Here is a 23,458-nt window from a genome sequence, read left to right on the forward strand (position 1 = left end):
CACAGAGAAAGGCAGAGACACAGGCAGAGGGAGAAGCAGGGAGCCCGATGCGGGACTCCATCCCGGAACCCTAGGATCATGACCTGAAATGAAAGCAGACGCTCAACCACTGAGCCCACCCAGTTGTCCCTCTCCTGCTTTCAACCCCGCTCCCTCGGTGGAGATCTGATTTCCATTTCTTCCTTGGACCCCAGGGCTATATAGTCCTTAAGTTCATCCCAGTACTGTGGGTATTTATCTGTCTTCTGGTTTATAGTAGGAGCTACTCTTACTCATCTTTATGTCCTATCGACTGCTGTCTTGCACATAATTGTGCTCAATACATATTTATTAAGTCAGATTGTTTTCTTGTTAAATCTTTGCAAAATTCTCAGGAAGGGGGTACATTTATTCTGTGGACTTTTACCTAGGATTTGATGGGATGGATGGATGGATGGATGGATGGATGAACCAACCAACCAGTCTGCGGGCATTTGTTGAGCACTGAATGCCACTCATGTGTGAAGGTATTTGGGGAGGGGATAAAAAATGTGAACCTTAATATCAAGAAAAAAAAATATATATATATATTTTAAGATTTTATTCATGAGAGACACACACAGAGAGGCAGAGACACAGCAGAGGGAGAAGCAGGCTCCCTGCAAGGAGCCCAATGTGAGGCTCGATCCCGGGTCTCCAGGATCACACCCTGGGCTGAAGGCAGACGCTCAACCGCTGAGCCACCCAGGGGTCCCGAGAATATATGTTCTAATAGGAGATAGTGACCAGCACACAGGTGACTATTCAAAAGGCAGCATTGAGTTGGGAGCAAACACACAAGAGGTCACGTGACCTTGCTAAGTGCTGCTCAGGGACCAGGCCAAACCTCTCTTCGTGCTGTGGGATTAACCACAAAGCAAGGTCACCTTTAAAAATATACTCCCTCCTTCCTCAAGTTGGCCGGAGATGCCAGCCCTGTCCTGTTGCTGCTGCACAGTCAGCTCCTTGCTGGACGGGCCAGTCCTCTTTTTCCGAGCGTTGTCTTGACCTTTAACTCTATGTCTCGTCCAGTTTGTTGCACTTTTTTGCTGATAATTCATAACCGCCCGAGGGCGGGTGGGAGAAATGAAACCATAATAAACAGTGGATGTGTTCATCTTGGTTTTAACAGCGGCCTCAAAAAAAGGGGGGGTTTGGGAGGGGAAGAACAAGAATAGCCTCAGAAGAGAATCTCTCTTGGGTGCCACCTGCACGTGAGCTCGTCGCTGCTCATTGTGGCCCATTAGCACTTCGTCGTTGGGGGATCCCGACTGCTGGAGGAGGTGGGGGGGGGTATCGTAGGTGCGTTTCCTTCCTGGAGTGGCCCCCAGGCAGTCGGCCAGTGATCTGACCTGCTCTGCTACCCTGACACCCAAGCGCTGATGAAAATATACATATGCGTGTGCACACACATGGGCATGCATGTGCACACACGTAAACACAAACATCTCTCTTTGTAAGTTTTTTTGGTGTGGTGGTGTTTTGTTTTAAATATCAAGAGCTAAACCCAAATCCCTGCCAATCGCCTTTGTTCACTGATGGGAAGGACAAAGCCCTAAGGAAACAATTAAGCCCGTCAGATGCCATAGCTGAGAGGAGTCTGACAGGCTGCGTCTAAGAGAGGAGCTCAGAAACCCGGTCCCAGGAGAACCCCCAGTGGCCCTGGCCGGGCCTCCCCCCGGGATTTCCAGGAGCCCCGCGCCTGGGGCCGTGAGCCCAGGATGAATCCGCACACATCTCTGCTCCTAGAAGACTGCAGTGGACTTTTCTGGACTTTTTCTGGCTGCACGTGCTGTCCTTTGCGTCCAGGTCCCCCTCTGGCAGGTGTCCTCGCCCTACACAGAGGGAAGGAATTAACCGGCAGGTAAAGCGCAGGTGGGAGCAGTTAAATCAGCCTCTGCTTTACCGGGATGCTTGACTGGAAAAAAAAAAAAAAAAAAAAGGAGAAGAAGAAGGGAGAAGAAGAAACCTCTCACGGAGCCCTTGCCTCGGCCACAGACTCCTATGCACACGGAGGCCACCGGGACACCCTGCCTCCAAGGGAGAGGGGACAAGCCTGGGCAGGCCTGGCCCTGGGAGCCTCCTCCCTGCGGGCCCCAGACCCCAGGCCCCGCCGTCTGGTCTGGGTCTTGAGACCTCATTTTCCCTCTATTTCCCCCCAGATCTGGAGGCTATTTGTTTCTTTTTTTTTTTTTTTCTTTCTTTTTTTTTTAAGCCTATAAATAGGCTCCAGTTTTGCCATCCTAAAAAGAAAAGGTGCTCCCGAAGTGAAGCCGGCCTCTTATCCTGTCCTTTCCTGACCAGGCCCGCAGGGTGGTTGCGTCCAAAACCTCCACCGCCTCCTGGAGGCCCTCCTCCGGCATTCCTCCTCTGTCTCCTGGTCTTCTGCTGGTTCACTTTTATTTTGTCCCCCCCCCCCCGCCCCGCGACTCCTCTCTGCTAACAGCCACATCTCTTACGTCCTCCCTGCTCCTGCTTCCCACGCCACAGCCGCCCTCTGTGTCCTGGGGGCCGTGGAGTCTGTGCCCCCCCCATCCCTTCTCTCCGTGGTCTCGCCACCAGGCCCTCCGAGTGCCCTGGTGGCCCGTCAGTGTGACATGTGCAGAACCCACAGCACATCCCTGTGCCCTCAGCTTCTCGTGCTTCTGCGGCCCTTGATCTGGTTGGCGTTCAGTGCCCCCACTCCAGCAGCCAAGTCCCCCAGGTCCCCCCTCCTCACCCTCACGTCCAGAGAAATGCACGTCCTGCAACCCAGCACTACTGCCGCCGCCCTAGGTAGACCTTCGGCTTTTCCTGCCTGGACTTCAGGCCTGTCGGCCTGGTTGCACAGCCGGTGCACTGTGTAAGAGCAGGCCGTGTCCATCACCCTGCCCTGTGCTTGGCACCTGCCTCACCCAGGCTAGTTCCCGTGACCGTTTGTGTCTGCAGATGAGAAAATGGAACTTGACAATTAGGAGACTCACCCAGGGACTTAAAATTGGAAGCAGCGAGACAGACATTGGAGTCCAGTCCTTCTGCCTGCAAAGCCCCCGGTCCAGATACCTCTCCCCCCACACCTTCTGTATTGCAGTAGCCTCTCTGGCCTCCCGTCTCCTGCTCGTGTCCTCCTGCAGTCCATCCTCACACCGCCCTGACCGCCAACATGTCAGTCCCCTGCCCCTGCGTGGGCCCCGACCAGTGCCCTGGGCACGCAGGTGACGGCTGGGCTCCGCGCAACAGGTCCTGACCTCCCTGGGCTCTCACCTCCTGGTCCCCTGTATGTGCTGCTTTCCTGATGCCAAAAGTACACTCTGCTATTTTGTGACTGTGCTTTTTTTTGGGGGGGTAGCATGTGTGCAAGTGGGAAGGGGCAGATGGAGGAGGAGAGAGGTTCCCCAGCAGGTTCCACACTCGGTGCAGAGCCCAACACAGCTCAGTCATGACCTGGGCTGAAACCAAGAGTCAGATGCTAAACTCACTGAGCCACCCAGGCGCCCCCCCACCTTTTTTTTTTTTTTTTTTTGACTGTCTGCCTTTCTGGGTGCAGCTTCCCCTGCAAGGAATATTGTCCCCACCTCTGTCTGATGGCTAGCTTTCCTTTGCTCGTCTAGACCTGCTCCCCACCAGGCTGAGTGCCCGCAGAAGCCGGCTGTGTGTCCCGAGCGTCACAAGGGCTCCCGACGGTGGCCCGTGGCTCAGCCTCCAGGTGCTGGCAGCCAGCCGCCCATTACCCGGCTCCTCGGGCCTGGGGTCCCTCGGAACCACGCTGTCCCCCCCCTTGCTGCTCTCTGCCCTCACCTTTGTAAGTAGCTCCTTAGTAAGCGCACCTCGGATGAATCCAATTATCTGTTTCCTGCCAGGACCCGGCCTGACGCATCCCCCCCCACCCCTGCCACCTCCCAGGCATTCAAGGTGCTGCTCAAGACAGCAGGTCCCCTGAGCGCCCCTCCTGGAGTGTCCCCAGGGCTGGAGCTCTGCTCACGGCCTGTGCTCACTTGCTGCCGAGCCCTCTGCGCCCCTGCAGGACCGGCTGTGGACCAGGCTCTGTTCTGCCCCCCAAGACAGTCTGGGGTAGAGAGGGGAGGGAGTGGGTAGAGGAGGAATGCATGTCTTGGAATGAAATCAGGCCACGCTACCCTCCACCCCAAGTGCCCTGGGGTAGTGGGGAGATCCCTCAGCAGCTGCCCTGGGTAGTGGGGAGACCGAGGAGGGGAAGAGCTTGCAGCAGCACAGCAGGAAGAAAGACTCCTCAAGCCAGGACCTTCTTCCCTTCCCACCTTCCCCCATCCCCCCACCCTTGGACCTGGCTTCCTCCAGCCTCCCATCCTGCCCCTTCCCCACACTTCCAAAGGGAAAACCGAAGACTATTAAAAAGTGACTGGAGGGCGCCTGGGTGGCTCAGTCAGTGAAGCGTCTGCCTTCGGCTCAGGTCATGATCTCAGGGTCCTGGGATCGAGCCCCCACTTGGGCTCCCTGCTCCTTGGGGAGTCTGCTTCTCCCTCTGCCCCTCCCCTGCTCATGTGCACATGCTTGTGCTCGTTCTCTCTCCCCCCCCTCTCTCTGAAATCTTTTTTAAAAAGTGATTGGAAATTGAAATGAGATCGAGTGTATGTCAGTTCTTCCACCCCATTCTGTTCCATGATGTTTGTGGGCTGGAAGTAAAGATCCATGGTTCCATATAATTAAAAAAAAAAAAAAAAGACATTAGATCTTGATACGGAGGGAGCTGTGGTAGGACACGTTGTCCTGGGGTGTGTGTGAGAGGTAGGGTTGTTGACACCTGCCCCGACCCCACATTCTCTGGTCCTCAAGTCCTGAGAAGGAAGCGCCTTCAATGAGCTGAGATTCAGACCTGCTCTGATGTGGAATCAGACGAGCAGGTCAGAGCAATCAGAGAAAGAGAAGCACCTGGTCGTGCCAGCCGGGTACTCTGAGCCCCGGCGAAGGGGAGTGGGTGCCCTCTCCTCATTTCCCATCAGGCACACAGGGTTCCCACGTGCTGAGCAAGTGATGGTGGGGAGGAGATGGAGCAGAGGACAGAGTGGGTCGTGGGGAGGATCCCAGGAAGCTCCCGATGGGTCATTTGAGGACTGCCTTTGGAAGAACTAGGATGAGCATTTATAGTATCCCTGGGTTGGTCTATTTGAAGAAACTTGGTTGGAAGGTGGGTAATCGGGGATAGCAGAGAAACCGAGCACCTCTTCCCCGAGTGTCCACTGACCATCTTACCCACGTGAGGATGAATTTATAGGCAACCAGAGAACCAATGAAGGCCTCAAGGCCTTGGGAAAATAGAGTAAGGAAACGCAGAGTTCCTAGGTGGCATCAGTGTGCCATACCACCATCTTCTAGCTGGGTAGAAAGATAACACTACTAATAGGACAACGTAATATTCAGATGATGTGTGACGGTTAGTAATCAGCTAAGTGGACAAGCAGACAATGTAGGAGTTAGGAACCTGGCTAACGGCTGAGGTTCAGACTCTGGCCCAGAGACTATAGTGGGTCGAATTGTCTGCTCGAAAAGATCAGTCCAAGGGGTCACCCTTGATACCCGTGACCGTGACCTTATTTGGCAAGAGGGGCTTTGTGGATGTAATACAGACAAGGTGAGGTCATAGTGCGCCAGGGTGGGCCCCCAATCTACCTACTGGTGTCCCTATAACAAGAGGGGATTTGGAGAGGGAAACACAGAGGATGCACAAAGTCGGGGTGGGGGGGCATGAAGCCCCGGAGCAGCAGATGTGGTACAGTGGGAAGCCAGAGAGCCCCCAGGATCGCCGGCAGCCACCGGAAGCCAGGAGAGAGGCATGGAAGAGACCCTCCCTCAGAGGAGGAGCCAACTTTGCCAACACCTTGATTTCTGTCCCCCCCCCCCCCCCCGACCGCCCCAACTGTGAGAGATTAAATTTTGGTTGTTTTAAACCATCCAGATGTGATCATTTATGATGACAGCCCTAGGTGACAAACCGACTAGCTGGCTGTGTGATCTTGAGAAGTTGAGCAACCCTTCTGTTCCCTCCTCTCTAGAAGGGTGATAGTCCTAGCACCTACCTCATGAGCTGCTGTGAGGGTTCAATGACTTTTTATATATAAAGCAATTAGAGCATCGCCTGGCACATGGGGGACACACAGCAGATTAGCAAATACTCTGATCAATTTGGTGAAGATTTTTTGAGCCAGGCATGATGCATAAGTCCTTTCATTTGATACTTGATACACGTGACCATCCCATGAACCTCTTCTCGTGCCATTTTGCAGTTGAGGGCACTATGGGTTGGGTCTTAAGTGGCTTGAAGTAGCCTCCACTGAGGCTTTGTGGCTCTGTCACCCTTGTTGTTGTAGGAAATCACAGGGACCTCAGGGTACGTAGAGACATGGGAAGGAAGAGTGTGAACTTTGGATCATGATTTCTTTTGCTTTGGGAAGACAGGTGCCTAACCCATGTCTGCACATACCATTGAAGAAGGGAGGTGTTTCCTGTCTTGAAAGCAAGAGGATCCGTTGTTCACGGGGAAGGGGAGGACTCCCCTCCTTTTCGCTCTGCTCTCTGGCTCTGGAAGGAGAGCGGTTTCTTCAGGAAGCTTGAGTGTCCTCAGAAGTGTGGGAAGGACAAGCTGACCCCAGAAGACATGAACACACCGAATGTGCAAACTCAGCTAACAGACGCGAGATCGGGGAGAGAAAGAATTGGTGGCCTGCCTAAAGCTTGTTTTGTTTTTTAAGATTTGATTTATTTGAGGGACAGAGAGAGAGCACATCTGCACACAAAAGGAAGGGGAGGAGCAGACTCCCCGCTGAGCAGGGAGCCCGACTGGGGCTCGATCCCAAGACCCCAGGATCATGATTTGAGCTGAAGGCGGATGCTTAACCAACTGAGCCACCGAGGCGCCCCTAACCTTTGGTTTCTGAACGCCGACAGCAGGTGGCAACTATTTGGGGGAATTTGCCAGCATGGGAGAGACGTTAGCCTTGAAGCCTCCGAGGGGATTTTGGCCGAGGGTTGCTGGCCTGGTGTCAGCCTGCATGTCAAGTACCGAACAAGAGGAAATTAGCTTATCGCAGCGCTCGGCGTTTAGAAAGCGCTGTGTGATGCTTTGTGGTTGACTCATGTATAGCAGGGGAGATTTTAGGGGGGACATAGGAAAGAATAGCCGTGGTATGAGCTCGTACCTGACTGAGATAGGCCGTGGGGCCGCCTTAACTGGACTAGCAGAAGAGAAATGTGTGTTCTCCTGACTCGCACTAGATTTTATTTATTTATTTATTTATTTATTTATTTATTTATTTATTTATTTATTTATTTATTTTTAAGATTTATTTACTCATTCATGAGAGACACGCAGAGAGGCAGAGGGAGGAGCAGACTCCTCACGGGGATCCGGATATGGGACTCGATCTCAGGACCCCGGGATCATGCCCTGAGCTGAAGGCAGATGCTCAACCACTGAGCCACCCAGGCGTCCCTCACACTAGATTTTAAAACTCAGTTGATTGCCCATCTCTTACCCTATGTCTACCGTAGATCACAGGAGCAATTTAGACATTTGTATACTTTTATCCCTTGAAGGAAACCTTAGGAAGGGCTCCATGTTTGCATTTCTCCGCCTGCAGTTGAATGGATGGGCTTGCCAGCCCTTCGAGGTGTCTCCTAGCCCGGGCCCCTGGCTCCCCCAGGCTGCGCCGTTGGGGTGCAGGCCTGTGAGGACGCACAGAACGTGGACGGTGTGTCCCAGCGCCTGGGACGGCTGTGAAGTAAGCAGACCAGATCCACCAGGGCCTGGGGGACCATTTCATGAGCTCATCCCCATCCCCCCATGCCAGATAGCAGCCTGAGAAAGCATTTGGGGGAGGCAGGCCTCACATTGAGAATGGCTACAGCGAGGGCTGAAGAAGACAGAAACTGAAGGAATTTGTAATAGAAGAGAACCAGCTGACGTGATAAAGAGCCCCGGGGAATTCAGCGGGACGAAAAAATAATCAGACCAAAGCAATAATAAGAGAGAAAAATGATCACCACGAAGGTCAATTTTATCTAAAGATTGAATTAAAAATAAGAAGCATGGAAAAAGTGTGCCGACCAGGGACAGAGGTGTGGAAGCGTGTGATCGCGGCGGGGCTGCTGGGCAGAGGAAGGCACCTGCGCTCAGGCCAGGCGCCGGGGCTGCGGGGGGGAGCTCACTGCTCTGCATCCTTGTGTGGTTCTGCTAGCAGAGCCCATCGGGCCCCCTCCAAACTACCACCCCACACAAAACTGCCCCCAAGCCCTCGGAGGTTAACACATTCATTTGGAGGAGGGTGGCTGAGCTTCCTAGGGGAGTCCTTGCTCCTGGGGGCAAGAGTCACCCTGGGTCTTCCCAGGACCAGGCCTTCACGGCTGCACCGTCCTCAGCTGGTCTGATGCAGCGGGGCAGGCCTGGCGTCAGTCCACAGTGCTTGTCACAGTGTGTTTTGTTCTTTCCTCAAGGTCTGGCCTTGAGAAGACCCTGCTGGGGGGGGCCTGGCTGGCTCAGCTGGTGGAGCATGGGACTCTTGATCTCAGGGTTATAGGTTCGAGCCCCACACTGGGTGTGGCGATTACTCAAAAATCTTTTTTTTTAAAGAAGATCCCACTGGATTTTGTCTCTGCCATTTGCAAGTTACTTGGTAGCTTATCTTTCCAGTCATAGTTCATTTCTCTCTGTCCTGGTGGGGTGTCTCTTGGGTTAGGAATAATACCCATACCTTTGGGGCATCAAGAGGAAAATCTGTGCTGCCTTCTGGCTGGAGACACCCCCTCTCTCACCCTCCAGAGAGATGGTGACATTGGGGGGAACAGTGATGATTTCTCTTTGTTCTTCCACTTGCAGGTTCACAGTTTAAAAGTATTTGTACAGCACATCATGGGGTACAGTCTATTTGCCCATCCACTGTCTCACCCACTCTCTTTGCCCTTCCCAGAACTTTACAACCGCCCTGGAAGATATTTTTATTCTCATTCCAAGGATTGGGAGAACAGGAAAAAAACTGCCCATGGTCCCGATGCCGGGTCTAGACCCTCTGCTCTGGGATTCCACGCTTTGAGCCGTGGCAGGCTGCCAGCAGGCTGTGAGCAGGACAAGGTGCGGGGCCCTTGTGTGGGACTCCACATCTGTGGGTCTTGCATGGGGGGAGCATGTATGTAGACTCGGGAATCCTTGCTCATGACTTTTCACCTTCTCTGTAGCCAGTAGGTTCCAAAGCCGGCGGGCAGTGCCCAGGGAGATGACAGCAGGACAGAGCCCTAACAGCAGGTTGGGTAGGGGGGTGACCCTGCTGTTTTAGAGGTCATCATATCCAGAGAGAAGGATGGTGACAGTGGGCTGGAGACTGAGAGGCAGTAAAGGATGAGCACTTGAGGACAGAAGTACAACATAAGTGATTCCAGTTGGTCCCAAAAATGTAAGCCCATGGAGAAAAATCATGCGGCTACCCGTATTTTTATATAGTGTTCCTTAAAAAGTACACAGTGCAACAGAGGTTAAAAGCAAATGTGAGCACAAAGGAGCAGCCACGATGGACCGAGCTATGCTTTGGGTGCAGTGGGCCCTTGGAAAAGGCTGAGGATGAGAGAAATCCCACAGGGGACAGTAGTACGGGACACGGAGAAGTTCCTAAGCCTCACTCTACATCTGTGGATTCCATTTCTCTCTCTCTCTCTCTCTCTCTCTCTCTCTCTTTCTTCAGTAGAGGATTATCTGATCTTCAAACTAGAAACACCAGAACATGGGTGACTTAAAGCACAGAATGTTTAGGGGCATCTGGGTGGCTCAGTCAGTGAAGTGTCTGCCTTTGGCTCAGGTCATGATCCCAAGGTCCTGGGATTGAGTCCTGCATCAGGCTCTCTGCTCAGTGGGGAATCTGCTTCTCCCTCTTCCTCTACCCCTCCCTCCTGCTCGTGCTTGAGCATGCTCATGCTCGTGCGCGCGCTCTCTCTCTCTCTCATAAATAAAAAGTTTTAAAAAAGAAAACCCAATGTTTAAAAATCATGAGGAAACAGGTGTCCCTCCCTTAAGTGTATCTGGGCCTCGGGCACTTGGGTCTTGGGGTCCTAATGAGATTGTACCACCATAAGTCACAATGAGGATGTGAGAAGATGGCCAGAATGAAACATCCATCCCACTTTTTGGGAAGGAGGAAAATCTGGGTCCAGGGATCACACACTAGTGAACTTGTAGAAGAGATCATTAAGCGGATGGTCCGTGAGAGCTTGGAAGAGGGAGTAGGATCACTAGGAGCCAGTCCTAACGACGGACCATCCAGGTACACTTAGGAAACCTGCCCCGGGAGCAGTCGTGCAGATCGGCTCTGAGCATCTAGGTTGACCACAGTGTGCGGCAGCAGTGAGATGTTATAACTACATTAAAAAAAAAAAAAACACACAATCAAAGATGCCAGGAACATGACTCAGTTCTGTGGCATTGGAAAGAGTCACTGGAGAGTTGGGTATGTGCAGAAAAGGTTGACAAGGAAGAGGGAACTCCTGTTGACTGGGGCAAGCAACCCGCCATGTGCTGGGCATTGTGTTAAATGTGTGTGTGGGGGGAGTGTTTTAATACTTAGTACTGCGAAGAGATTGTTAATGTTTCTATTAAATGAGGGAGAAGGGGGTTACGTCAATGGAGGAATTGGCCTGAGGTCAACAGCTGGGAAGTGGAAAATGCTAACACTTGAGCCCAGATCTTTCTCACCCATGGCCCCCAGTGCAAGTGCTGGAGCAGTGAGTGATGGAAATGGGTCCGTGTGAGAACTTCGAAAAGAAGGAGTAACATGTCAGCTTAACAGCGAGGGGAGTAAATAGAAGGATGGCGGTGGTTTCCAAATACTCAAGGGGTTGCCCTTTGGAAGAAGGATTAGCTTTATCCTCTAAGGCCCCGAAGGGTGGAAGTAGGGCAGTGGTGTGGAGTAATAAGAGCGTTGACTGTTCGCGGACCCCTTGCTGCTATAAGCTCCTCTCGCTGCGTGCATTCGTTCTCCAGACCCTGAGGGTGAGGTACAGCGCGATGATCGTCCTCGTGTTGCTGGCCAAGAACCACAGGGAAATGACGACCAGGATCTCCCACCAGTAAGTGGCCGAGCCCGGGCCTAAGATCCGGGGTCTGTCCCACACCCGGACCAGCATTTTTCAACCATCTCCCTCTGCTGCATTCCTGTGGGTAGATCCTGAATCAATGTAAGCGAGAATTGCCAAGTAATGAGAAGGTCCCGAAGAGGGGGTGCTCTACCAGGGAGTGAGTTGTCTGTCGCCAACAGATCCTGAGCGACGGGGACGCCGGGTTGGGTCCAGACCTGATGACCACGCAAGGTGTCTTTGCAATATTCTATTTTAACTCCTGTGCTCTTGAGAGAAACAAGTTTACTTTAGATTAATAGTCAAGGTGAAGAGGGTGTTGGTGGTGGGCCTGGTGGTTCTTCATCGCTCCGTCAGCCTGAATTCTGTGATAAGCTCCACATGCAGTTTCTCCAGGATCCTGTTTCTATTTCAGTCATTGATGGAACAACCCTTAGAAAAGTCTCTTGTGGGGATCCTTGGGTGGCGCAGCGGTTTGGTGCCTGCCTTTGGCCCAGGGCGCGATCCTGGAGACCCGGGATCGAGTCCCACGTCGGGCTCCCGGCATGGAGCCTGCTTGTCCCTCTGCCTGTGTCTCTGCCCCTCTCTCTCTCTCTCTCTCTCTCTGTCTATCATAAATAAATAAATATAAAAAAGAAGAAAAAAAAAGAAAAGTCTCTTGCTATAGCTTTAAAGCATAACCATTCCATTAGCAGGTGAAAATTACAATCCTATGCGTGTTTTAAAGTAAAAACAAGAAATCTGAAGAAATGTGAAAAGGGAGCAAAACTTCACAAAACCTTAGTAATCATTGTTACTACCATCTCACCATACAGTGAACCGCTCTGGTATCCCACCTTTGATAATTGGACTGAAAGCAGGAAATTGTGATACTTTCTGGAAGCAGGGTCAGGACTGCACCAGGCTTGAAGATGAAGAAGGGGAAAAGGCTTTCCTTAGTCACTGGAGCGCTCGTCTTAGCTTCCTCTCCTGCCTCACCCCCGACACACACAGTCACAGTTCTTAGGAAAACCAGGGTATGGAGAAATAAGGGTTCTCGGAACATGTGTCTCAATCTGGAATTTGGGACCTGTGGCCTTACTCGGTTGGATGATTAATTTGTTGGTGAATGAGGTCACATGACAAAACTTTCTACCACTTGATTCTGTGGGTGGACACTTCTCTAAATCTCCAACTAGCTGACTTTTTTGGTTGGAGGTTATTTATCTTTTTTTTTTTTTTTTGGTTATTTATTTTTAATAATGACACATTGGGTCGCAGAGCCATCTCCAAAGAGCCCCGGTCCACGGGGCCTGTGTCCACACGCCAGCTGGCCTCACATTTGCTGGAAAGGTGCTTTGTCCACCAAGGGAAAGTCAACCTCCGCTCGCTGCCCTTCCTGGCTGCCTGCCGTGTCCGTCCGTCCTGTGGGCCTGCCACTCTTTCATATCCGCTCTGTCCTGTTTTCAATCCAGGTCTTGTTCCCTGGGGCATAGTGTGATAATCAAAAAACTCGAAAATGGAAGGAGTTTTAGGTATGATTCAGCTGAACTAACTGACCTTACTTCCTCGGGCCCAGGGGCGGAGGGGAGCAGTGAAAAACCAGACAGACCGACGTCTCGGGTGCTCACTAATGACAGCACGATGCCTCCTTCCCTCCACAGCTGGCGTTAGGAATCTTCCGTGGGCCGATTACCGTGCTGGCACTGGGGACACCAGGACGTGGTCCTCTTTCCTTCAGGGAGCCCCAGCGTAAACATCACGGTGCAAGGGCTGTGCTGTGGTCATGGGGAGCCCAGGGGGTGCAGCAGCTCCTATTGGGGGGCAGGAAGGCGCCTCTGAACCGAGTCCTGATGGATTCCAAGGGTGCGTCACCGCGGTGGCAGCGGCAGGTGTATGTAGGCCAGGACTCTGGGGAGAGACGGAAGCGGGAAGGCAGCTGTGCCCAGGAGTTAGGACTTTATGCTGAGGGCAGTAGGGAGCCTTTGAGGAGTTTCTAGAGGGGAAATAGTGAGATGTAGTTTGTGGCTTTAAAAATACCATTTTACTGGCAAGGAGGAGAACGGGTTGGCCACAGGGGCGCTGGGAAGCAGGGAGAGACGCCAGGCGGTTGCAAAACTCCGGGTGAAAAAGGAGGATCTGTGGGCGGCGGTACTGTGGAGGGGGCACGGAACCACATCTCGAGGCCGTGTCGCACGGACGGCCACCAGGACCAGGCAGGGGGGCCCAGGCTGCTCCCATTTGCAGCTTGCATGGATCCGGGCCCGTCGTCCAGGCCTTGTCTGCCGGAGGATCACCAGGACGCTGATTCAGTGGGGGGCACCATAGGCTGGAGAAGCTTCCGAGACGTTCGGCGAGGGACAGTCTCAAAGGACTGCCGGGGGCGGGGTCCTCAGGCAGCAGGTGCTGAGGAACCGTGGTTGGCCGTCCCTTCCATGTCCCTTTCCTGGAAGCCACCTTAAACAAGCAGGGCCACCTTGTACCTGCATCATTCACAGCCAGTGGACACACGAGGTGTCCTGACATGAGTTCCCCCCACCACGGCGGGCAGAGACACGCGGTCCCCAAGGGGACCTGGGCTTTCTTGCCAGGACCGTCCTCCGTATCCACTTCCCTTCCGGGTGTCCCTCCTGGGCTCTTGGGGTCCTCGGCGACCATCTCGGTTACAAGGCTCTTGAGGAACCGTGTTGGTGAAAGTATGAAGGTACTTCGCTCGTTATTTCGGCCTCCCGGTAGCCCTGCTGGGGACCCTCAGTGGCAAAGTGGCCGCTATGACTGCAGATCCCCTCCTCTCTCCGCTAAGTGGCGGCCCAACGTGCGTGGGACCAGGTGGGCCCGCTAGATCCTGGGATGCAAGTCGCCAGGTTGTTCCTGGGGCCTGTTGACAGTGCCGCCTGCTTGTGGCTTCACAGGAAGCCGTGAGCGCCGTCCTCGGCGCGTCCTTACACACAGGTTTCCTCGTAGGAGATTCGAACCTAATGCCGTCTTTGATGCCTTTTTCTGTTACTCTTCCCATAGGATCTTCTACGTCTCTCACGATTCCCAAGACCTGAAGATCTTCAGCTACATCGCTCGAGATGGCGCCAGCAACATCTTCAGGTGTAACGTCTTTAAATCCAAGAAGAAGGTAAAGGGGCAGTCATCGGTCATTTTTTTATTTTCCTCTGACATGCGTACACCTGGAGAGGTCTCCACCATGGGATGAGGGCTCTGGAGCGGGACAGGTGGATCGCCCCAGGAGCGATGCTCACCTTGGCGTGTGGTAGGCAAGAAGCACGGCTGTTGACTTGAGTGACCTTTCGTCATGAGTTTGTATATCGATTGGGGGCCTACAAATCATGACACGTGGAGTGGAGTGTGGACTCCGGCTGCGAGGCTGGTGGCCCTGGGTGGTTATTTTGGGGAAGGTAACCTTGATGCTTGAGGAAATGCAACTTTGGCAGTTGGGCAGGTGGCTTTTTCTATCACTTCTCCAGGAATTTAGCACAAAACTGGGGTTAGAAACCTGGGGTCACCCCCTCCGCGCGCGCCCACCACGAGAGCCCTGAGGCATGTTATGTGGGTCACTGTCCCCTGTGGGTCTCAGCTCCCTTGTCTGTAAAACAAGGAAGAGAGTCAAAAGCAGAGTTTCTTAAAATGTCTCTTGTGAAATATTTACCATCCGATCTGTTCCACGTTAAAACTATCTTTGAATTTGCTTGGAAGTCTTAAAGTTCAAGAAACCCCTTTAACTCTGCTTAACCCAGCGTTTCGCGCACTGATTCAGCCACGGAATCGTGCTTTTGCCATGTAATCTCTGTAATACCCTGCGAACTATTTTCCCCGGAGAAGGGATTTGGAAAACGCTTTATTTGTGCCTCTGAGATTCCATTCAGGTCTGCCGTCCTGGTCACAGACCCACCGAGCGCAGCTTTCTGTGAGGACGACTTCCGAATTCCTTCCTGCATACCCCTTCCTGGATGCTGTGTGACATCATCTACCGTAAAGCATCTTTAATAGATTTGTAGGCACCTTGTCAAGTGGGCATAAGAAGAATAATACGTGACAGGGTCCAGGTTTACCAATATATGCGTCCAGTCCACCCACCCACCCACCCACCCACCTTGTCTTCATAAGGAGGATCCTACTTTGCTGATTTAGCTGCTTCCTCTATGGAGATTGGTGCCCATGGTCACCTGTTCCCAGGCCTTTTAATGCAAATCATGGGATTTGCATGGAAGGAGCTAGAACTGGAAAGGTAGAAAGGAATGTGCAAGTTGCCAGACTTCACTGCTAGGTAATACAGCACAGCGGGGTGCAAAGTGTGTAAGTGGGGCTAAGCTGAGCTTCGTATCGGAGAGGAGGAGGCAGTGGGAGAGAGAGAAGAGCCAGAGGGGCTGCGGATGAGCACGTAAGGCTTGGGATGCTGAGAGGCTCTTCCACAGCTTTGCAAGATGCAGGGGATCTGGGAAATGCAAAGCGTCCCTGAGAGTTAAGAACTGGATCATCTGTAATGTGCTTTGACAGGTGCAACCAAAAATTACAATCCCCTTTTAATTCACTTTGAGCGGCCCAGCTGTCCAGCTGACGCCAGGTCCGTCCGGGGCCCGGACCACGTGGGCCTGGGGATTTATGACAGCCACAAATGGCACGTTATCGTTTACCAAGTACTTTAGTATTTCATCTTACTTGATCCTTATAAAACCTCTGTGACGGAGTGAAGACAAGTTAAGTTTCACCCCCCGTGTCTCAGATGAGTCAACGGAAGCTCGGAGAGCCGAAACCACCTGCCCACGGTCCCGTGAATAGGCGCTGGCTAGCGTCCGCGAGACGTGCGGAACGAAAGCACTCTGAGCGGCAAGACCTAGGTAAAGGGTATTTGGTTTGCCTTCAGATCGAGCACAGTGGGGGCAACCCGAGTCGGGGGGCAGCACCCACTGGAACTCTCTCTGACCTCCAACTCAAAGCACAGAATTAAGTTCTTTTTACCCAGTGACAAAGGAGTGACGGTCACCCGGCGCCCTATCAATTCAGCTTGCTCCCCGTCTCCTGGCTCTCGGAGCTAATTCGGATCTCTGGCTCTTCTATTTCCCGTGTCGCCTTTCCCCTCACCTGCTGAGACTGTAGCTCTGGGAAGAGTGGGTTCTCAGGCCCTTTGCTGGCCTGCAGCCATGCCGCTGAAGGAACGGTGCCCAGACAGCCTGGCCTGTGAGCCCCGCTGCTGCTGAGCTATGGGGTGGAAGGGCCGGATTCCCAGCCAGTAGAGACGAGTGAGTGGTGCAGGGAAAGCCAGCAGACCTGGGGAGGTGGGGGGCCTGCCTGCAAAGGTTTCGCACACTTCTCCTGGTTAGACTTACCATCTTGTAAGGCACTCTGGGTCTGAGGAGACAGTTAACTTGGGAAAGAGTTTTAATTGGCCGGTCACAGAGGAATACTTCTGAAGTGAGGAGGGCAGGGGAGAGGGACTGTGTGCCCCGGGCAAATGTGTCCTGCAGGGATGTTTGGGGATAGTTGGAGGTCGACAAGGGGGATCTCTGGACTGGCAGCCAGAAGGCCTAGATGTTCTCCAGAGCCTTCTCGTTGATCATAGTGTAGAAAAACCTCAGAGGAGCGCCACGCTGCGTCAGGGCTTTGGGTGTAGCTGTTCAGACCACGCCATGGCCCCTGTGTGCGGACCCATGACGCGTTCCCCATGCCAGGCTCCTAAGGTGGCTGTCGCCCTTACCTCCCCGCTGGGGAGCAGGGTTGTCTCTCCTGTGGGCTGACAGGATGGGTGAGGGGTCTCCACCTTCCTGCTGGAGGGCCCCTGTGCCTCACTCCGGCACGATCGTGATTCCGTATCTGGATCCTCACACAGGTGGCTCACGCCCGTGGCCAGTGCGGTTGTCCTCTAAGGCTCCCATCAGGAGCTAGCCAGCCAGAGATGGCAGGAAGGTTGCATACCACCTGCTAGCCCTCTAGGACTCTGGGTTACTCCAGTTCTCGCTTCATATGGAGTCCTCTGTTTCGGTTCCCTGCTATGTGCCTGTGACTCTTCTGAACTCTCCGCGTGAGTTACCTTGTTTCGTGCCTGAGGCAGGTGTGGGAGGTAGGTACTCTCACGCTCTTCGTTTTACAGACCGGAAAACAGACGTTTAAGGGACATAAGTCATAATGAGTGGAACTGAACCCGGAGAGTCTGACTCTTAACCACTCCACTTTACTCTTTTCCATCAGGAATTTGCATAATAAGGAGTAGCTTTGGTCTCCAACAACCTATTTGCGATGACAGTCTACAGCACTTGTCATTTGGGTATGGAGAGCTCCTCAACTCTCAATGACCCAAGTCACTCTGACCTCAATTTTCCTTTTTTCTCTCACTGTCTGTGTAGGTCAATATCGACTCCGTTGTGTAGCTGGGGAAGGAGAGGGCCCGAGGGAGTAGCTACCATTGGTCATACAGTGAGTCCCCAGGGCCCACTGACCTTAGAACTGGGCTTCCCATCTCCTCACCCAGGAGCTTTGGCCACTAAACCCTGTTACAGGAAAGTCACAAAAGAAGCCTCTGGACTTGAGCTTCCCCAGCCAGCAAGTAAGATGAAAGGCATCTCAGGAATGCAGGTTGTCCTGTGTGAGGTGATCGGATGGATCTTCAGGACCAAATCCTGTGTGACTGGGAAGGATTGCCAGGATTGTTGGCGGCCTGTGTCTGTGGAAGTGTGGTGTCTGTCCCAGCATCGTGCAGACGACTGCGAGAACGGAAGGCTGGCAGTGGGTCTTTCCCTCGCCCAGAGCATCCAGTGGAGACATTTCCTAACACCACGGCATCCTGTTTCCCCTCCTTGGGGAGGTATAATGATAGTATTCATTTGCAAGGCCTCTTGCCTCTTGCACGGCCTCTTGACCTCTCCTGTGGAGTGGATGTCGCCCTCCTGTCTTTTCCTCCTGGCCCCAGGAGGAGGAGGCTGTCGGCCCTGATTAAGTGTGACTATACTTATTAGCGCATCAGTGCGTGAAGTGTTGGTGATTAACAGAAGCGGCAGGAATCTCCCCGTTATCTTCACGGGCAGCTCCTTGAAATCATCTTGCCTGCAATCACAGCTCAATTGGTTTGGGTTGGGAGAAATTACTTCCTCCCGTAATGCTGTCACCATCAGATTAGGGGCCACAGCTGAGAAGTTTCACTGTCCTTGAGAGCTTGCAGTGGATTTTGAGAGATGACGATAGTCATGTGCTAAACAATAAGTCACTTGCCTGGCCAAGTTTAGGATGAAGGAGAGGAAGGTTCTACGCTTAGAGAAAGAGTCTTAAATGTTGGGGTGATGGGATGGGGTTGGGAGGTCAAAATACAGAAATCCCAGGTCTCAGAACTCATCTGATCCAAACTTCTGGTTATGGATGAGGAACTCAGCACCTGGAAAGGCAAATGAACTTGCTCATGGTCACCTGGGTGGTTACTGTCAGTACTGAGGTTGTAACCCAGCCACCTTTGCTCTATGGTACTGTGGCTCACTGACTAGCAGAGTACAAGGAGGAACCCAGCAGTCTACTGGAAATTTTAAGATCCCCTGTCTCCTGTCAATGTCAAAAGTCACACTCACTTTGAAACTAAGCTTTCTCCATAGTGAGCAATATTCTAGTGTCCCAGGCATTACCTCCATCAAATTATAGATCAAGGCCATCCCATAACCTGCTGGATAGAATCCTCACCCATCTCCCATTTCAGAGACTTCATCCCTTGGATCTTCCTCTGTGTAGAAGTCCAAATATATTTTCTTGCTTCAGCATTGTGAATTCTATACACTGCAGTCATTTAATAGATACAAGCTTAAATCTTTTACTACATTTCAAAAAGGGGGGGAAAACATTAAAGAAACATGATCTTCAGTTCTTTTTTTTTTTTTTTTTTTTTTTTGAGACTCTGTGGTAGTTCAGCTCAAGGTAAGGGCACTGGACTTTATTGCTGTGAGAGATGAAAAGAATTAGAAGCCTGGGGGATGCCTGGCTGGCTCAGCTTTAGCGCCTGCCTTCGGCCCAGAGCGTAATCCAGGAGTCCCAGGATTGAGTCCCACATCGGGCTCCCTGCATGGAGTCTGCTCCTCCCTCTGCCTGTGTCTCTGCCTCTCTCTCTCTCTGTCTCTCATGAATAAATAAATAAAATCTTTAAAAAAAAAAAAAAAGAATTAGAAGCCTGGGAGCTGTCCTGGACCTGACTTACTGGACTTCAGTCCCCCAGAATGCCGAAGCACGCGGCGGACAGGTCTCCAGTGTGGGGGGCAGGGGGCGGTAGATGAGAGCAGAGAGAACGGAGACTAATAAGGAGAGCGCCCCACATTTCTCTCTTCTTACCGTTGCCTTCACCATCTTCATCTTCACGACGAGCACCTTACATTCTGGGGCTTCTGCTCATCATTTTCTTTATGTACCTGAGGACTTGTTTTGTCATCTCCAGGAATTGTGATATTGAGCTTTTTCCAGGACAGTGAAATTCGGAACATGCCCAAGGTAGTTCATTAAGTCAGCTGCAGCATCACACGAATAGCTACCATCCTGCACGTGTGTGTAGCGCCCAGAAGATTCCCAACGGCTACAGGGCCAGCCAACAACAGGGTCGCTTAACGTGGGAACAGAAGATAAAATCATGACCGACTGTCATTTTTCCTTGGATCCCTGGAGTACAGGGGATCAACCTCCTGATTTCCATCTTCCTGAAGCTACCACCGCAGCCTCTTGTGTGCTCTTGAGTAGCCGCCCACTCTCCCTGAGAACATGGTGCTAGTTCACGGTGGCCGCTACGGTTCACCAGGTAGCGACACCCATTAGGCGTGTCATTGGCACCCACAGTTGGCACACTAGAGAGGACAGCTGTTGGGTGTGTCTTGACCTCTGTGCTGGACGGAGGGCCTGGGGGCGAGGGAGAAGGAGGCTTTGTCAGCATGAATAAGTAAAATGGTTTAAAGAAGCCATTTGTCCGTGTCATGAGGGTAAGTGGCATCAAGTTGTAAGACCACTTCCTTTCCAGGCCTATTTCACAAAATTGCCTGTGATCGGCCCACGCCTGAGCTGTCGTGCCCCCCATCTGTAGCAGAGAGCCACTGGAGGTTAGATAGTCCTTCCCAGCTTTGAAAACCATCAAAGCAGCCATATCCAGCCTAATCCTGACAACTCAGAGCCCACGAGTGCTTTGGGGTGCTGATGGAAAAATGACTTTTGGACAAGAAGATTCGATCCACGTGGCCAAGGGTCTTCAGAGGGCTTAGGTGAAACTAAACTGGATTCGTGCAGAAATAACGCAGTTACAGAGATGCTTTTGAAAAAGCTAGTCGATTCCAGAGAATGGCCAGTTTCTCCAACTGGACAAGGCTGCCTTCCCAACGTGCCACTTGTTTGTTCTGCTTTGTACCCGGCTGCCTTCACATCTTGAAATCTCCGCTTTGATTTCCAAAGGCCTGTTTGTGGTCATGAGATGTAAGCAGCGCCTTGTGACCTATGGGGACCTATGAAAAGGGTTCTTTTGAAAGCTGCTTTTAGCGAGAGTTCTCCCTCGTGGGCTTAGACTGGGCTTATTAGCTATTAAGTCTTAGCATGTGTGAGTCCTGCATTCCAAGGCGGCAGGCAGAACCAGTTTTGCTTGGAAGGCCAGAAGGCCCGGGCCCTGGGCGGGGTAGACCCAGCAGGCGGGAGCCAGCATGGCTGTGCAGAGAGCAGATGGCACCAGTGGCGGGAGGGACAACCCTGCCAGGTGCAGGCTGGCCCTCCTCACCACCTTCTAGTAATTTCTCCCGATGAGGTCCTTACATAGGAATCTACCAAAAGTAGACTCTTCAGCAGTGAAGGGAGGCAAGCCTATAAGGTCAGAGGACACCTGAACTCACACAGCCTTTTCTGAGAATTAGGAGCCATCTGACCTCTTCCAACTCCAAGAGTGGTGAGCGGGGAGGCCGGTTCTCATAAGTGTTTGTGGTCATCCTGTAAAGCGGGTCACCGCGTAGCTTGATTCCACGTTCACATTCAGAGGGCTCTTTGTGGAACATGCCACCGTGTCCCTTTACTGTAAGTGAAAATATAACATACGTGGAAGAGGAGCAAAGCACAAACTGAAAGGAAACCGGTTAGCGTGAATGCACATCTAGGACCCTAGGCCGACCTTTTCCTCATGGTGGAAACCATTGCCCTGGTGCAGACCGAAGACCATCTGGCCCAAGGCTGCTCCTCCTATTGCGAGCTGTGGGGAGAGAGGGTGGTTCAGCCGCCTTGATGCTCACGTACGTAGGAAGACGCAGTTCTCTTAATATCTTTATGTCTCTGAAGTTGATAAAGTAAGCTCAGCCTTTCCTATTTATTTTTTTAAGACTTTATTTATCTATTCATGAGAGACACAGGCAGAGGGAGAAGCTCCCTGAGGGGAGCCCAATGCGGCACTGATCCCAGGACCCCAGGATCACGCCCTGAGACAAAGGCAGACACTCAACCACTGAGCTACCCAGGCATCCCTTATTTTCTGTCTTTATTGCCTTTTGGCACCAAAACCTGTTTCTGAGCACTCGGTGTACGCCAAGCACCGTGGGAGGTGCTCTCCTGCATGCTAGCCAGATACGTGCCCCTGTGTGTCGGAGGAGAGGTTGTAGACATCGCTGATTCACTCTCTCAGCTGACGTAGCAGAGGTGTCCCTAGAACAGCTGTCACGAAGGGCGGGCAGTAAGGAGTGGGAGCCTGAGGCGAGGAGCCTCGCCCCCATTCCATTTCCAACACGGGGGGAGGCAGGATGGGCGAACCCAAAGCCTACATCTTCTGCGTCTTCAAGGAATCAGAGGGGAGGGTCAGCTGCTTATGACAGTGAGTGTACTGACATGGAAACAGGAAGCACGAAGACTACCAGGGATTGACACCAGGCCCCCTTCCTCCGGCCATCTTGAGCCTGTAAATAATTGGTTGAAACCGATCAGGATGTTCCCTCTGTTTGTCCTTGATAAAGGCGGCAGAGACGTGAGCCGTAGTCTAGGTTCTTCAGATGTGTGTTCCACCGTCCAGCTGGGGATGCGTGAGAAATGCAGGTGCATGGGGCGCCTGGGTGGCTCAGTCGGTTGGGCATCCAACTCTTGATTTCAGCTGAGGTTGTGATATCGGGATGGTGGGCTCGAGCCTCGCCTAGGACCCCCTGGTCAGCGGGGAGTCTGCTTCTCTCTCCCTCTGTGCGCAAGCGTGCACTCTCTCTTTCTCTTTCTCAAATAAATAAATCTTTAAAAAAAGAAATGCAGATCCTCTGAAAAGTCACTTCCTGTTGGATTTAAATCTGAGTGCTCCCTTTTGAAGAGAAGATTAGAACTCCTGTCCCAGCCCTGTCTAATCCTATAGATTAATGCAGGGGGGCGGGGACACTTGTTCGAGGGCCTTTCAACTTTTAGCATCATCCTCAAAGCTAGTTAGGGACACTGGGCAGGGATGGTGGAATTTGTCACATGTCCTCCCTAGGGGACCCTGAGGTTTGAGAGCCGCAGATACTGTAGTGAGTGTGGAACGTGACCAGGTGACACAGCTGACCTGGAGTCAGGTCATCCACAATGTAGCTGATCCCAGACATAGGCACAGGGTGACAGCCATGGCTAGATAAGCCGCTGCCTGTGGTGGCGGGATGTTTGGGGACCCCTGGGGACCGAGAGCTGAGCTCACCCAGCCCACGTGCATAAACTCTTCCTAGCTTGTACTGGACTCAGGCTTTGGAAGAAAATGAAAGCTGACTGAGGATACAGTCCATGAACTCCCCACCTTGGAGACCAGGCCATGAACCGAGAACCGTGGCTGTGGTTCTTCCTCTCAGCCTGCGTGGGTCAGACTTGAGACTGTAGGGGAAGAGGCTTCTTTGTCCCGTCTCCTCCTCTCCGAGTTAAGAAGTGGAATGCTGAGAGCTAGGGTCAGGCTCTATTCTTGGGCTGTGAAATAGCTCCTCAGTGCCTCCTTACCCCCCGACCTCTGCCCCAACAGAGAAAGAAAGAAGGTAAAACAGAAAAGAGAAAGAGCCGAAGAACAGAGCCGAGTGAGCGATGAGCGATGTCTTTAGGGCGAGATTGGAAGGCCCGCCTTGGTCAAGCTCACGGCCCGTGGTGGTCCGGGGACTTGGATGCTGGGCTTTGCTGGCTCTGCTGTTGAGATGGCGGCTTCCCAGCCCTGTTCCCCCATGACCCCGGGGCTGGGGCACCAGGGAGATGCCCCGTTTCCAGCAGGAAAGAAGTGATGGCTGAGTTTCTTGGAGTGTGGTGAATGCATCCAACATTTGACTGTGGTTGGCCAAGGACTTGGAAGTATTGCGACCACTTTTGTTATACCTGAGAGGAAGCGTGGGCTAAGTCCAGAATTGGGGTATTTGCTGTCTGTCCTTCCAGTGGACTTACTGTTGCAGAACTGTGGTCAGTTTCTACTTTCAGGGCCATCTCAGGA

At 52.5% G+C, this 23,458-nt stretch overlaps 1 protein-coding gene across 15 annotated transcripts in view; it reads left to right on the plus strand.

The window, feature by feature from the left end:
* Nucleotides 1-23,458, plus strand: part of NOS1AP (nitric oxide synthase 1 adaptor protein) — a 277,804-nt gene that overhangs the window by 220,353 nt on the left and 33,993 nt on the right. For all 15 annotated transcript variants that reach the window (XM_072814408.1, XM_072814409.1, XM_072814412.1 and 12 more), the window contains one exon: nt 14,083-14,191. In XM_072814408.1, the coding sequence (XP_072670509.1) occupies nt 14,083-14,191 (109 nt within the window). The remainder of the gene's footprint in view (nt 1-14,082; nt 14,192-23,458) is intronic.

Source organism: Canis lupus, chromosome 38 (genome assembly GCF_048164855.1).
Source record: "Canis lupus baileyi chromosome 38, mCanLup2.hap1, whole genome shotgun sequence".
NCBI classification, from domain to species: domain Eukaryota; kingdom Metazoa; phylum Chordata; class Mammalia; order Carnivora; family Canidae; genus Canis; species Canis lupus.